Raw genomic sequence first — 14,489 nt, forward strand, 5'->3', positions numbered from 1 at the left:
AGTGTGACCTTGACCTTTAGCCGGCACAAAGGTGACATGGATTCTGCACATAACCTTGTTGAGGTGAACATTTGAGTAAAGGTTGAAGAAAATTCTTCCATTAGTATAGGATTTATAGAGCGGACATGACATATTGTCTAATATTTGATTGTATGTAAATTTGAAGACTTAAAAAGGGGCATAACTTTGTTAAATACAGAGTTATGAAACTTGACCAGCATATCTTAATTGTGACACTTCATATATATTTTAAGTTTCAAGCAAATACCTTTTCTAAATTCAGAAATATTCAATTAAATGTTAAAATTTAGGAATATTTTCTAAGTCAATTTTTGATCTTCAAGTGTGACCTTGACCTTAAGACGGCAAAAGGTTGACATGGGTTCTGCACATCCCCTTGTTGAGGTGAACATTTAAGCCAAGTTTGAAGAAAATATTTCAATAAGTGTAGGACTTACATAGCGGACACGACATACTGTCTAATATTTCATTGTTTGATATTTGACCTTCTATTGTGACCTTGACCTTGAGCTGACACATGGGCAACATGGGTTCTGCACATCCCCTTGTTGAGGTGAGCATTTGAGCAAAGTTTGAAGAAAATCTTTCCATAAGTTTAGGAGTTACAGAGCGGACACAACATACTGTCTAATATTTCATTGTTTGATATTTGACCTTCAAGTGTGACCTTGACCTTGAGCTGACACATGGGCAACATGGGTTCTGCTCATCCCCTTGTTGAGGTGAACATTCGAGCCAAGTTTTGAGAAAATCCTTCAATTGGTATGGAATTTATAGAGCGGACACGAAAATGGAGACGGACTGACTGACCGACGGACGGACAGACGGACGTGACAAAGCGAATCCATTATAGCCCCCCCCCCCACATTTTGTGGTGGGGGTATAATGAGTAAATCTAACCTAAGAATGTGTTTTTTTTAAATGATGTGACACAATAAATGACCCTTCTTCTAAGCCTGCAGTATTCGTGATTTCTTGCAGTTGAACCTGTACGAAAAATCAGCATGGCTTTTATGAAAAACAGGACCGATTCAGGCCTGTTTTGAACCAGAATTGGCAAAATCAGGGTGAAATAGACATGGACCCTGAATTTTCAATAAATTTTACATGGGAATTCAAGTCTTTTCTACCCTGGCCTTCATTTTGGTAAAAGTCAGGGTGGAGGCAGGAATATTTGCACTTTGAAAATATTTTGACACAGATTTTACTGACTTTGAGAAATATAAGCAAAATCTACCCAGATATTTCAAAGTTAGAAAATGTTCAAGAACCAGTTTCAATACATTCTTTAAAGTTCTTCATTTCCAGCCTGATTTTTCTGACTTAGAGTTATTAGAAATGAATATTGCAGTACACTAATAATACAGTTTACATAAGATTGCTGTTGAGACAAAATTGAATTTTAAATTCAGAAAAAAATGTTTTATACAAAAATTATTTTCATTTACTGAATTATCTTTTTTTTTTTAATTAATACATTGTATGTGGATTATTTAAATCAACATGATTTATTGTTATCTATGAAATTGATAATTGTTACTAGTAATTGATTGTATCTATATTTAACCTATGACAAACAATTTTTTATTTAATGCATAAATTGGTCAGCTGAATAAGTTATGTTCAAGATTTTTAGTTTTTATCCACTATCTCACAATCTGCACAGAATCTCATAATGTCTAAGGTCAGCTTTCAGTTTATATAAACAAATAACCTTCAAGTGGAACTTTATACAGTATTTCAAAATACTTTATGTTAAACTGGGCTATCTGGCAGATGAAAATAGAGAAGTTAGCACAGATTGACCGACAGCAGTTTAAAATCCAGAGCAAATATCACACCCTGAAAATTGTTTCCAGCATGGTCATTTTCTTTAGAAAGATTAGAGGCTTAAGTTGTGAATTTGATTCAAATAAATCATCTTACACTTATATATTAATATATAAATGAGTTTTGATAATTATATAGATAATGAGATTTAAGAATTCAACTTCCCTAGAGATACAGAACTTTCTTGGAAAATTTATTGTGAAACTTAAACATATATATGACATGGAGCATAATAGTGTTAAACTTCGTTATTCATTTTGAAAAAAAAATGGAGGGAAATTAGCAGCCAATTGTGACAGATAAATGGTAAGTTATAATTAAATTACATGTAGTTCTTGATATTTTTAATATTTCATATAATAATGAATTTTGTAAGCCCAGTATTCTGAAAAGATTTTAAATAAATTTCAAGGAAACCTGTTTTAAAATATGGAGGGAAAATAGAAATCATTCTTAATTTTTCTAAAATAAACTATACATTTTGATCATTCCATTCTAGAAAAAAAACACTGAAGTCTTAAAATGAATTAAAAATTATAACATGATTGCATATTTGTTTTTTTTTTCTACATCCAAAATTTAGGTTGAAGCCAAATATTTCAGTAACATGTGACAAGAGGATGAAGCAGAATAAAATGGTGTAGTTGCAGAACAAAAGAATACAATGGAAGAAATATTACTGGTAATTTTATTTTCTTCATTTAATTCTATCAAAATTAGTTTCAGTTTTAATTATCAAAAGTATTCATCCCTGCAAATATCATAGTATTAATGACTTCATAAAGTCAGTACATATATGTCTATAATGCTGGAGCTTCTTTAAATAATTTCATCAATCATTTGTTCTTTTGATGTTTTGATTGCAATTAATGCAATATACCTTTAAAACTACACTGTATGGTCATATTTCTCTATATTAAGGTGTAACATTTTCTTATAGATTAATGTATTATGAATTGAAAGTTGTCTATAGCATATTCCTACAATGCTTTCATATATTTATTTATTTTATATGTTTACAGATTGTGTAGCAGTGGAATTATGTAATACAGCTGGCAGATATCTAGTGGAAATATCAAACAAGAATGACTTTTGAAATGTATTTAATTGTATGAAAATCAAATACAGATAAGTGAAACAAAATTCTGAATTAATTATTATTTTGTCAAATATTATGGATGAAAATTTATAAGCAAATAGCCACCACTGAATTGTGAAGATGATCAATTCAGCATAATGTTCATCAAATTAATTTGTTTGTTTGTTATGAGCTATTTTTTATCACCTATTATTCTAAAATACATAATGCTCATTATATGATGCGATGTATTTAAGAATATTTTTTTGGGCTGGTTCTAAAATGATCAGGAATCTAGGTGGATTTTTATTTTAATTTCAGGGTGGGATTTGCAAAATTTTAGAGCGGGATAATAACAGGAGGAAAAAAGTCTGGCCTGACTTTTTAAACAGAAATCAGGGTGAATTATGGCTCATTTAAATATTTCAAATTTATCCCACCCTGAAATTGCTCTCAATTTAACTAGAAGTAAATCTATTTTTAGAAATCTGTGTGAGTGAAAATTCTGCCCTGGATTTCCATTTCTGGGTGGTATTTTTTCTGGCTCATTTAAATATTTCGTTGAATCCACCCTGAAAACACTATATATTGTATACTAAAAAATCTAAAAATAGATTTCTGTCTTCTCTATAGTCAACTGAATAGCTTAAAAAACCTGGCTGGAAATAAATGTCTTATCCCATGTCAAATCAGGGTGTAGTCAGGGTAGGCATTTTCGTACAGGAATCACTTAGATTGGCAGTCTTTAACAAAATCAGTGTCATACATCAGTATAATCTTGCATATCATAAGACACTGTTATTTGCATATGTAGCAAAATAATTTTGCAATGACATCTGCATAATTATCTAGCACTACAATTAACAGATTTTACAATCTTATCTGTAATGTCTAGCATTACAATTTGCAGACAATGCAATATCATCTGCGTGTCTAGCATTACAATTTGCATATTATGCAATATCATCTTTATGTCTAGCACTACAAAGTTTTTTGTAGGTAATGCAATGTTATCTGCATATCTAACACTACAATTTGCAGATAATGCAATGTCAGCTGTGTGTCTACCACTACAATTTGCAGACTATGCAATATTATTTGCATACCTAGGACTATGATTGGCAAATTACACAATGTCATCTGCATATCTGACACTACAATTTGCAGGTTATGCAATGTCATCTGCACATCTAGCACTACTATTCGCAGGTTATGCATAATGTCATCTACATGCCTAACACTACAATTTGCAGATTATGTAATGTTATTTGGATATCTAACACTACAATATGCATGTTATGCAATGCCATCTGCATGCCTAACACTACAATTTGCAGATTATGCAACATCATCTGCATATCCAACACTACAAACAATTTGCAGATTATGCAATGTTATCTGCATATATAACACTACTATTTGCAAATTATGCAATGCCATTTGCATATCTAGCATTACAATTTGCAGATAATGCAATGTCATCTGCATGCCTAGCACTTTAATTTTTTTGTAGGTTATGCAATATTATCTGCATATCATGTACTACAACTTACAGTTTTAGTAATGTAATCTGTTTGTTTTCTGGTGTTACAATTCGTATAAAATGCTATGCTATCTGTATATCTAGCACTGCAATTTACAGATAATTCTATGTTATCTGTATATTTAGCACTATATTTTCACAGATAATACATTGTAATCTTTTATCAAGTACTAAAATATACCGATTATTCTATGTTATCAATATTTAAACTAGGATAACATTCATAATTTATGATTAATGTCATCTGCATGTCTACACTATGATTGGAAATTATGCAATGTCTGTCATCTGCTTACATGTAATATTTCACTCTGGGGTTCGTTTACCATTATTTACAATAAACTACTACGTATAGAAAAGGTTACCTATAGAAAAAGCTTTAAGCCATTTCCATATCTAAGAAAAAAGCAATGGAATGCATACCATTGCAGCAACAGCAACATGAATAATTATACTTGAATAATACTGATGCAACTCTTGTAAAAAATATCACTGTTACTGTTTCTATCATAGCTATGTCAAAATTTAACGAAAAATTGAGACCATACAAGATGGGCATCTTAGTGCCTTTTATGATAAAAGTTAAAGCTTTTCTAATGATTTTCTGTGACTGTTTTTCTCTTATCCTTTTATAGACAGGTATAAGTTAATCCAGTTGGAATGAGGTAAATATCAGAAAGAAAGAACATGTCATTAACAGCCAAATTGTGCTTTTTTAAACCATTTTGGTTAGACAACAATCAAGTTTCATATAAACAATTTGACCAAATAATTGCACATCATTGTACTTTTAACCATCTGAAGTCAGCAAAATATTAAGTTTTTACACTGAAACTTGAAACTTTGAGCATTAAAGGTGTGGAAACTTTTACATAAACTTAGCGTTTGATAAAGAATACATGCATTGTACTTTTATCCATATGAAGTAAGCAATAGTAAAAATGATAAAAGTGAAACTTGAACCTTCAACATTTTAGCATGGAAGGTGTGGAACTACCATTATATAACCTTAGTGTTTGATTTAGAATGAATATATCCTGATTCTAATTTCAAGCAAGATAAAGAGTTATAAAAATTATTTTTAAAATCATGTGAAAATAATGGATATTTACAGCTATATATAATTCCAATTCATGAGGTTCTTCTGGTAAAAAATGGTGTTATTTAAAAACTGAGCATGAACAATACAACTATTTATTAATTTTAAAAAAAGAAAAGAAAAACAAGTTACACATCTTAAGATTATAAACCTAAATCATACAATCAGGCTATGACATCAATTATATCAGCAAGTTTTTAACTGCTGTCCTGATGACCTCAGTTTTTCCAGAATAAGCAATAAAGTAAATATTTTCATGTGACCAGTATAATCTTACCCTTTGTTCTAATTCCAATCCAATTCAGGTACCTTGTCAGCTTCTTTGACATGTAAGTCTTCCCACGTGCTGGCAGACCCACCATCGAGATGACAGTTGGGGCTTGTACCATATGTGGACATGATGCTGAAAAATCACAACAAAAAAGAAAATAATAATAAACTGTCAAATTATGAAATACATTGTCAAACATATTCACATTATTACTCGTCTCTGCTGGTACCATCTCAACAAAGACACTGAAATTTTCATTTCAGAGAACAATCATAATCTCAAAGCCCATCACACTCTGATTGGCTAATTTGAATTTCATAAATTTGAATCAGACCAATAGAAATAATTGTATTCTATCTATTGGCTCTGATAGTAAACAAATACAGACCTATAAATAAAAGCTACAAAGAAAGTGTTTACAGACTCTCGTAGCATGCCAAGTCTTTTGGATAATTAATCTAATGTCAAGATTTTTTCATCACTCAGCAAGTACTGGAAATTAACCATCCCACAAAACAGAATTCTTGACATTTAAGATATTTTTAAGTCATTGGTAACCTTGACTGAGATTTTTACCTACAACACCACAACATTTCTTGCTCTGAATTTTGAACTGATTATACATCATTTTAACAGCTGTCAATACATTTTTATATGTATCAATATGTTAACATTAAGCTGTCGACAGAGGCTAGTCAGTGTGCATGAAAAAAGATGGTTGGCACACTTTGTACTTCAATGGCATTCAATAATCAGGTCCATCGTTACTTACTCTGGCGGAGGCATTACAAATTAGGTAATGTCACTTCCAAGTAAAGTCTGAGACTGTAGATTTGATTTCATCCTAAATGAACAACTTTCTGACATTCCATACTTCACACTTGACAGCATTTTCTTATCAACATATATAAACCTAAAAATCATTTGCCTGTTTTTCTACTGAGTATAATTTTTATTTAAATCATATTTCAAAGGTCATTGTACGATTATTACAAAAACAGCAGAGATGGTCTTCACAGTTTGGTCAAAACTGATTTGTTATTCAGAAAAATTAATGTATTGTACTTTTAAAGAAATTACAGAAAATACAGAGAGATCAGTGGATGAATCACAGACAATTAAAGAAATCGGTAGACTATTAAAGGGTCACTCCACGGCAGTTTTCTTACATGATGGGACTGGAAATACTTTAGCAAGGTTTCTGTACCACTTGAAGAAAGTCTGGATCAATAAATTCTGCACAAAATTTTTAGATCATTCACTCACTCTGTTTTTCCAGAATAATCATTCTAACTGTGCAAAGTAACCAAAATGTGAAAAGACTTTTAAACTTAATTTCAAATGTTATAAGAATCACACCAAAAAGTTGATTTTAATTTGATTCTGAGTAAATTATTTCATTATCTTTTGCATATTTATCCTTATTAACTGCCCAGGTTGATATACGTAAGAATTTAAAATTTTATTGTTCTATGCCTTTGGACATGACATTTGAGCTCCTTCAATCCAATGAATAAAAATGAAAAAAATACATGTACATGGGACAGTCTCAAAGTGGAAAGTCAATGGTAACTTAGCAACAATTGTCATGACAAAGCAGAGATACAAACAACATTACTACACTAGATTCAGACAGATACAATAAAATAAACAATTTGTCTTTTGGTTATTTTTTATGCACTATTGGAAGACATTCCACTATTTCTGAAGGTGTTTACAGACAAAATCCATGAGACTTTACACCTAAGGTACAAGCAAAACAAAAACATACATTATCAGATTTTTGTATTACATGAGAATATCACAGATTTCCTCAGCCTGAACTAATTCCAGTTTAATGTAGAATAATGAATTGTATAATTGATTCACCATTACAAAACTGGCTTGATCAGTCAAGAGAATCATTTGAAAATAAGCTCAGAAATATTGATTAAAGGCTAATCAATCATCAGAAAACAAGGCTTATCAATCATTAGAAAACATGGTTTATCAATCATTAGAAAACATTGCTTATCAAACATTAGAAAACATTGCTTATCAATCATTAGAAAACATGGCTTATCAATCATTAGAAAACATGGCTTATCAATCATTAGAAAACATTGCTTATCAAACATTAGAAAACATGGCTTATCAATTATTAGAAAACAAGGCTTATCAATCATTAGAAAACATGGCTTATCAATCATTAGAAAACATGGCTTATCAATCATTAGAAAACATGGCTTATATTAGAAAACATGGCTTATCAATCATTAGAAAACAAGGCTTATCAATCATTAGAAAACATGGCTTATATTAGAAAACATGGCTTATCAATCATTAGAAAACAAGGCTTATCAATCATTAGAAAACATGGCTTATATTAGAAAACATGGCTTATCAATCATTAGAAAACATGGCTTATATTAGAAAACATGGCTTATCAATCATTAGAAAACAAGGCTTATAAATCATTAGAAAACATGGCTTATATTAGAAAACATGGCTTATCAATCATTAGAAAACAAGGCTTATCAATCATTAGAAAACATGGCTTATATTAGAAAACATGGCTTATCAATCATTAGTAAACAAGGCTTATCAATCATTAGAAAACATGGCTTATATTAGAAAACATGGCTTATCAATCATTAGAAAACAAGGCTTATAAATCATTAGAAAACATGGCTTATATTAGAAAACATGGCTTATCAATCATGAGAAAACAAAGCTTATCAATCATTAGAAAACATGGCTTATATTAGAAAACATGGCTTATCAATCATTAGTAAACAAGGCTTATCAATCATAAGAAACATGGCTCATCAATTTTTATAAAACAAGGCTTATCAATCATTAGAAAACATGGCTTATATTAGAAAACATGGCTTATCAATCATTATAAAACAAAGCTTATCGATCAAGAAAACGTGGCTTATCAAGAAAACATGGCTTACCAATCAATTTTGAAACATGACTTATCAATCATTAGAAAACATGGCTTATCAATCTTTAGAAAACATGGCTTATCAATCATTAGAGAACATGGCTTATCAATCATTAGAAAACATGGCTTATATTAGAAAACATTGCTTATCAATCGTAAGAAAACATGGCTCATCAATTATTATAAAACAAGGCTTATCAATCATTAGAAAACATGGCTTAGATTAGAAAACATGGCTTATCAATCATTAGAAAACAAGGCTTATCAATCATGAGAAAACATGGCTTATATTAGAAAACATTGCTTATCAATCATAAGAAAACATGGCTCATCAATTATTATAAAACAAGGCTTATCAATCATTAGAAAACATGGCTTATATTAGAAAACATGGCTTATCAATCATAATAAAACAAAGCTTATCGATCAAGAAAACATGGCTTATCAAGAAAACATGGCTTACCAATCAATTTTGAAACATGACTTATCAATCATTAGAACACATGACTTATCAATCATTATAAAACATAGCTTATTGATCAAGAAAACGTGGCTTATCAATCATTAGAACACATGGCTTACCAATCAATTTTGAAACATGACTTATTAATCATTAGAAAACATGGCTTATCAATCATTAGAAAACATGGCTTATCAATCATTATAAAACATGGCTTATCAATCATTAGAAAACATGGCTTATCAATCAATAGACAACATGGATTATCAATCATTAGAAAACATGGCTTATCAATCATTAGAAAACATGGCTTATCAATCATTAGAGAACATGGCTTATCAATCATTAGAAAACATGACTTATCAATCATTAGAAAAAATTCCTTATCAATCATTAGAAAACATTCTTTACCAACCATTAGAAAACATTCCATATCAATTATTAGAAAACATGGCTTATCGATCATTAGAAAACATGGCTTATCAATTATTAGAAACCTTTCTGGTGGTTGAAATATAAGTCACATTGGCACTGTATATGTAGGTACTTTCTAGCTTAACTGGTGGAGTTAAACCTCAGGTGCCCCTCTGTGAATTATGCTGATGAAGGAAGATCTCAGGTGCCCCTCTGTGCATTATTTTAGGCCCAAGTGGGTACCTAAGCTTTAAACCACCAAGGGTCTATAAGCAAGCTTGAAATATTCTACACATTAAGTTCGCTGGCAGACTGTGAGCCCATAGTGGTGAGGGGCAAGTGGTTTGAAGTAAATGACTTAATCCAGTAATAATATTAGTATAAGTATCAACAAATCTAAACAATCATTTGCAAACATACCTTGACTTTTTTCTCATCAATAAGTCTAAAATAACTCTCAGTTTTCATCAGTCATTAGAAAACAAGTTAAACAAGCTAGAGTATTTATCAATCACTGTTTAGCAAGCTTGAGTATTGATGAATCATCAATTATTAACAAGCCTTTTACATTCATCAATCACTGAGTAAGACTGAAGCTTGAAACTTTAAAAGTAAGCCAATTAAGAACGAAGAGTACAGATTTCAAGGACAGTCAAGCATTATATTAAGTCAGAGCAGGAGTTTTTTAAGTCTTTTACTCTTCAACTTTTTCCCCCTTAAATTCTGTTATGAACCAAGAAATTTGAAAATAATTTCAAATATGATAAATTGCTTCCAAATATGGAAAATGCACTAAAAATGTTAATGTTAACTTTCTAAGACTGTACATAATTATTTTAATGGTTTTTCCTGACTTTGATTTCTGGCAGACATCAAGCAATGCAATATGGAACAGTATAGGAAATTCATGGTGCAAAGAATTGTTTCCAATTAACATCATCTACCGAACCTGTCTGAATCTTCAAATTGTGATAGTGTTCCAGAAATATTAGTATGAACAGAATTCAAACAGTTTGCAATAAAACCAAAATGTGTAAAAGCTGAAGATCGTCAACAGCTTCATTTTCCAACTTAATAATTTTAAGGGGCAAAAAGGAACAAAACCCTTCCGTGATTTAATTCTCACTTGAGAAATTTTGCCCCGCCAATGAATCAAACCAGTACCAACTGGCCTCATGGTTACAAATTTTTTTTCTGAGATCCAGAATTTCATTGGTCAGTGAACATTCTGAGCCGGTTTCTGACCAATCAAATACCTTAGATATGAGTTTGAGCGTATAAAAATGTTTATACCCTTGAATTTTCAATTACGAATCTGGTGCTCTCTCCCTATTTAGCTTAACCTGGGAGACAAAGTGTATGTACCAATTTGTTAGAGCGAATTACTAAACTGCAAAACAGACATCTTGATCAAGACTTATAGAGTATGTTGGCGGCTCAATTTTAATATTCCATTTTGAAATCATTATAAACTAACAATGAACATTTCCTCAAAAACAAAGCAAGACAAACAACCCATTATAAACATTCAGGGTATGGTATAACTGGGAGAATCAGGAAAATATCAACAATATATCACATTTATCTAGTGAGACAAGATTGTTCAGTCTGCAAGAATGATAAAAATGTAGAGAAAATGTTTTATATATCTGATAGATGACATATTATTGTTTATATGCCATTGACTTTTTCTGCATTCATTCCTACAATTCTGAGGAAGAAAAAAACAAAGAAAAAGTACAGAAACAACCTTTGTCAATGACCTTGGTATAAAACTCAGGTTAACACCTGTTTAAACAGATCAATTGTACATAAAGACCACCTGTTACTTAAACAGGTCAAAATTAAAACTCAGGCCATAAATAGACAATCACCAGGTAATCTAAGGCTTAGGGCTATTTGTTTCCCTCTCAATCACATCAAAACAGGTGACAAACAAACAAACAAACCCTACTTTAAACCAGTAAATAATTTGAAATTGTTTGCCCGTCTGTTTGGTTCAAGATCACACCAACACTGTAAAGGCCATCTGGTGTCATGTTCCAGCTTTATTGTTGGAGGAAAACCTCAAGTGTCCTGTAACCATGTACATTACTTCAAGCACAAGCTCAGAGCCGACACTGGAGTAGAAACACCAACCTGTTCAAAGCTAGGCTGGATTGTAACCTTCTTCACATGCCTGGTGGAATTTCAAACATAAAGAGTTAAGAAACAAGTGATGTGAAGTCAGCAGCAAGCTTTACCACTCCGCCACACAGGCCCGTAATTTGAAATAAAGCATCTTACTCATAGACAATTTTTTCAATAAATTTAGTAACCCTAAAAAATCATACTCAAATATGTACATGCAAAGAAATGGTACCATTATATCATATGTACATACATTTAGAAATGGTGCAGCAAAACTCAATTAAAATATGCAATTTTGCTTACAAAATATATATTATAAATAACTAATATATAAATAACTAAAGATATACAAGTGTTAAAATGAAAACACTTCCTTTTTATATTTACCAACTAAACCAGCTGGTTAAGTTTATCATTCTATATAAGTAGGGCAAAAAAAGACAATAAGAAAAGAAGATAAAACACAAAATATGATAAACTAATAAAATATACCTGATCCGCATCGCCCATGTCGGTGTGATTTTGGCAGATTTGACGTAAAAGCTGAATTCATCTTTACTTTAATAATAATCTATAATTTCAATCAAAATAATTTCTTCCTTCCCTTTCAAGTCCTAACCAATCAATTTTTAAACCGTGAACTGCTTCAATTTAGAATTATCCACACTTGAGAGTTTTGTTAGTATATAAGTATGTGTAGAATATCATAAAATTTTTGAATGACAAACTTATGATACTACACTAACATAAGCTATGTCATTGCATCATCGATTGACTGCAAAATACAGTGTTCTTCAACAGTACTGACATATCCTGTATTTATGTATCCCTACCACATTTATCCCGAAAAATTACATTTCCTGTAAACTTGCAAAATAAGACAATATTTACTCATTATTTTAACCCAGGTAGAAATTTACAGCTTAAATAAACACTGATCATCAAGTTATTGCGGATGTAAAGACCAAATATCACTACATAGTATAAAATATAAATAAAATTATCGTATTAGCGTCAGCAAATTTGTTCATGCACCAATAATAACCATACAACAAATGAAGATCATTTGATGGTAGAAATGTATGACATTTCATCTGATTTAAAAATAATCTGTGTGTATATTAGATATGCCCAAGCTTACTTAATTATCATGCATATAAAATTCTTTTCCCAAAACATAGTGTACCCATCAAGTTCATTTAACCTTACAACCCATTCATAAAAAATATTCTCTTAATTTCATTACCCTTTAAAAAAAAGAAAATGCAAAAGTCAGAAAAATACTAAAATGCAAATTGAACTAGAAGATGGTTATTTAGTTACTTATTAAGGAATGAAAAAACATATCATTCATTTAACCTTTAACCTCTTGGAATGTTACATGTATAATTAATGTATTTTACTCATATAATCCAATGATTTTATGCAGGATCTTTCAAATATTCACTCAAAGATGTTTAAGCAAATATATAACTCTCACAAAATCGTTTCACAATCACTTTGTAATACATGTATATTGTATATCGCATCTTTACATTCCATTCCTATGAAAATATCACCTGTATAAAAAGTGAACTTTAATAACTTTAATAAATACAGTGCACAATTCTCTGAACATTTAACAGTTATATTTTAAAATCTTTTTTATTTTTAGCAGGAAGTCTTATAATGACCCAATTATCCAATAACTTCCCCCACAGAAGATTTTCCTCAATGAATCTACTTTCCTTCGATGATCTACATAAGTTCAAACAAAGCCATATTAAAATTGAACGACTGAATGTAAATAAATATCAGCTGCTGAATCTATAAATAGAAATGCGACCTTGACTGGTTCACCAAGGGAAATCACTCTGTCTTAACAACTTTGACCTTCAATGTGAAGAAAAAAATACTTCTGCTCAGAGGTCATTAAGTACTCATAGTAGATCTGCTTCAATTTGCTTTGATCTATATTCTGTTATTTCCATATATTATTTATATATATTCATTTGTTTTCTCCTTTGAAACAAAACATCCATAACATATGAAAATACAAATTAAACGGACATATCTTCAGTACAAAGTACATATACCAGTCTATCATAAATATTTCATTAGCACCTAGTTAATTTCACCTTAATGTCTGTCTGCTTAGCAACAACATCAGTATTGCTCTAAATATTTTCTAAATCTGCCTTTGCTTTTACCTACAGATGCATACATCTATCTTCCAAACCTTGTAAACAAGATAAAAAATAAAACTGATTTTTTTTTTAAAAAATGTATTTGGTCATGAACATTAACTCAAATTTCTTAATTCATCCTTTCTCACCCAGTTATCTCCCTTACAAATGTAATAAGGCTTTGTTTGATTTTTTTTTGAGTATTTTTTTTCCAAAAGTTAATCAAACTGTTTTAGGAGACTTTTCTCTATATAAGATATAATGGCAATACAAACTCAGGCCAGCTGTTACTTCCATTCAGTCTGACTAAACACTATACTGTGGATACTCAATTATAGCATTCTGATACTTCAGCACCTTTCACTTATTGATATTTCCTTTCAGGTATGTCCTATTGCTACTAATGGACTGTTCCAAAATATCTATAGATGGTATTGCTTAAAATGCTTCATACTTTTTAATGTCAAATCAAAGAGATTTAAAAATTTTGGTTTATATAACAAAATTTTACCAATGTTTGTTTGTTTGTTTCATTTTACGCCTTTACCC

General features: G+C 30.6%; 1 protein-coding gene across 1 annotated transcript in view; it reads right to left on the bottom strand.

Moving 5' to 3' along the window:
- The window catches only part of LOC132733570 (6-phosphofructo-2-kinase/fructose-2,6-bisphosphatase-like), a gene marked incomplete at its 3' end in the record, with an annotated part of 33,167 nt that extends 19,452 nt beyond the window's left edge, over positions 1-13,715 (bottom strand). Inside the window, 2 exon segments of the mRNA XM_060720228.1 lie at positions 5,849-5,974; positions 12,268-13,715. Coding sequence (XP_060576211.1) covers positions 5,849-5,974; positions 12,268-12,328 — 187 coding nt within the window.
- Positions 13,716-14,489: the final 774 nt, after the last annotated feature.

Source organism: Ruditapes philippinarum, unplaced genomic scaffold (assembly GCF_026571515.1).
Source record: "Ruditapes philippinarum isolate M1 unplaced genomic scaffold, ASM2657151v2 ctg3518_1_1_1_1, whole genome shotgun sequence".
In the NCBI taxonomy this organism is placed as follows: domain Eukaryota; kingdom Metazoa; phylum Mollusca; class Bivalvia; order Venerida; family Veneridae; genus Ruditapes; species Ruditapes philippinarum.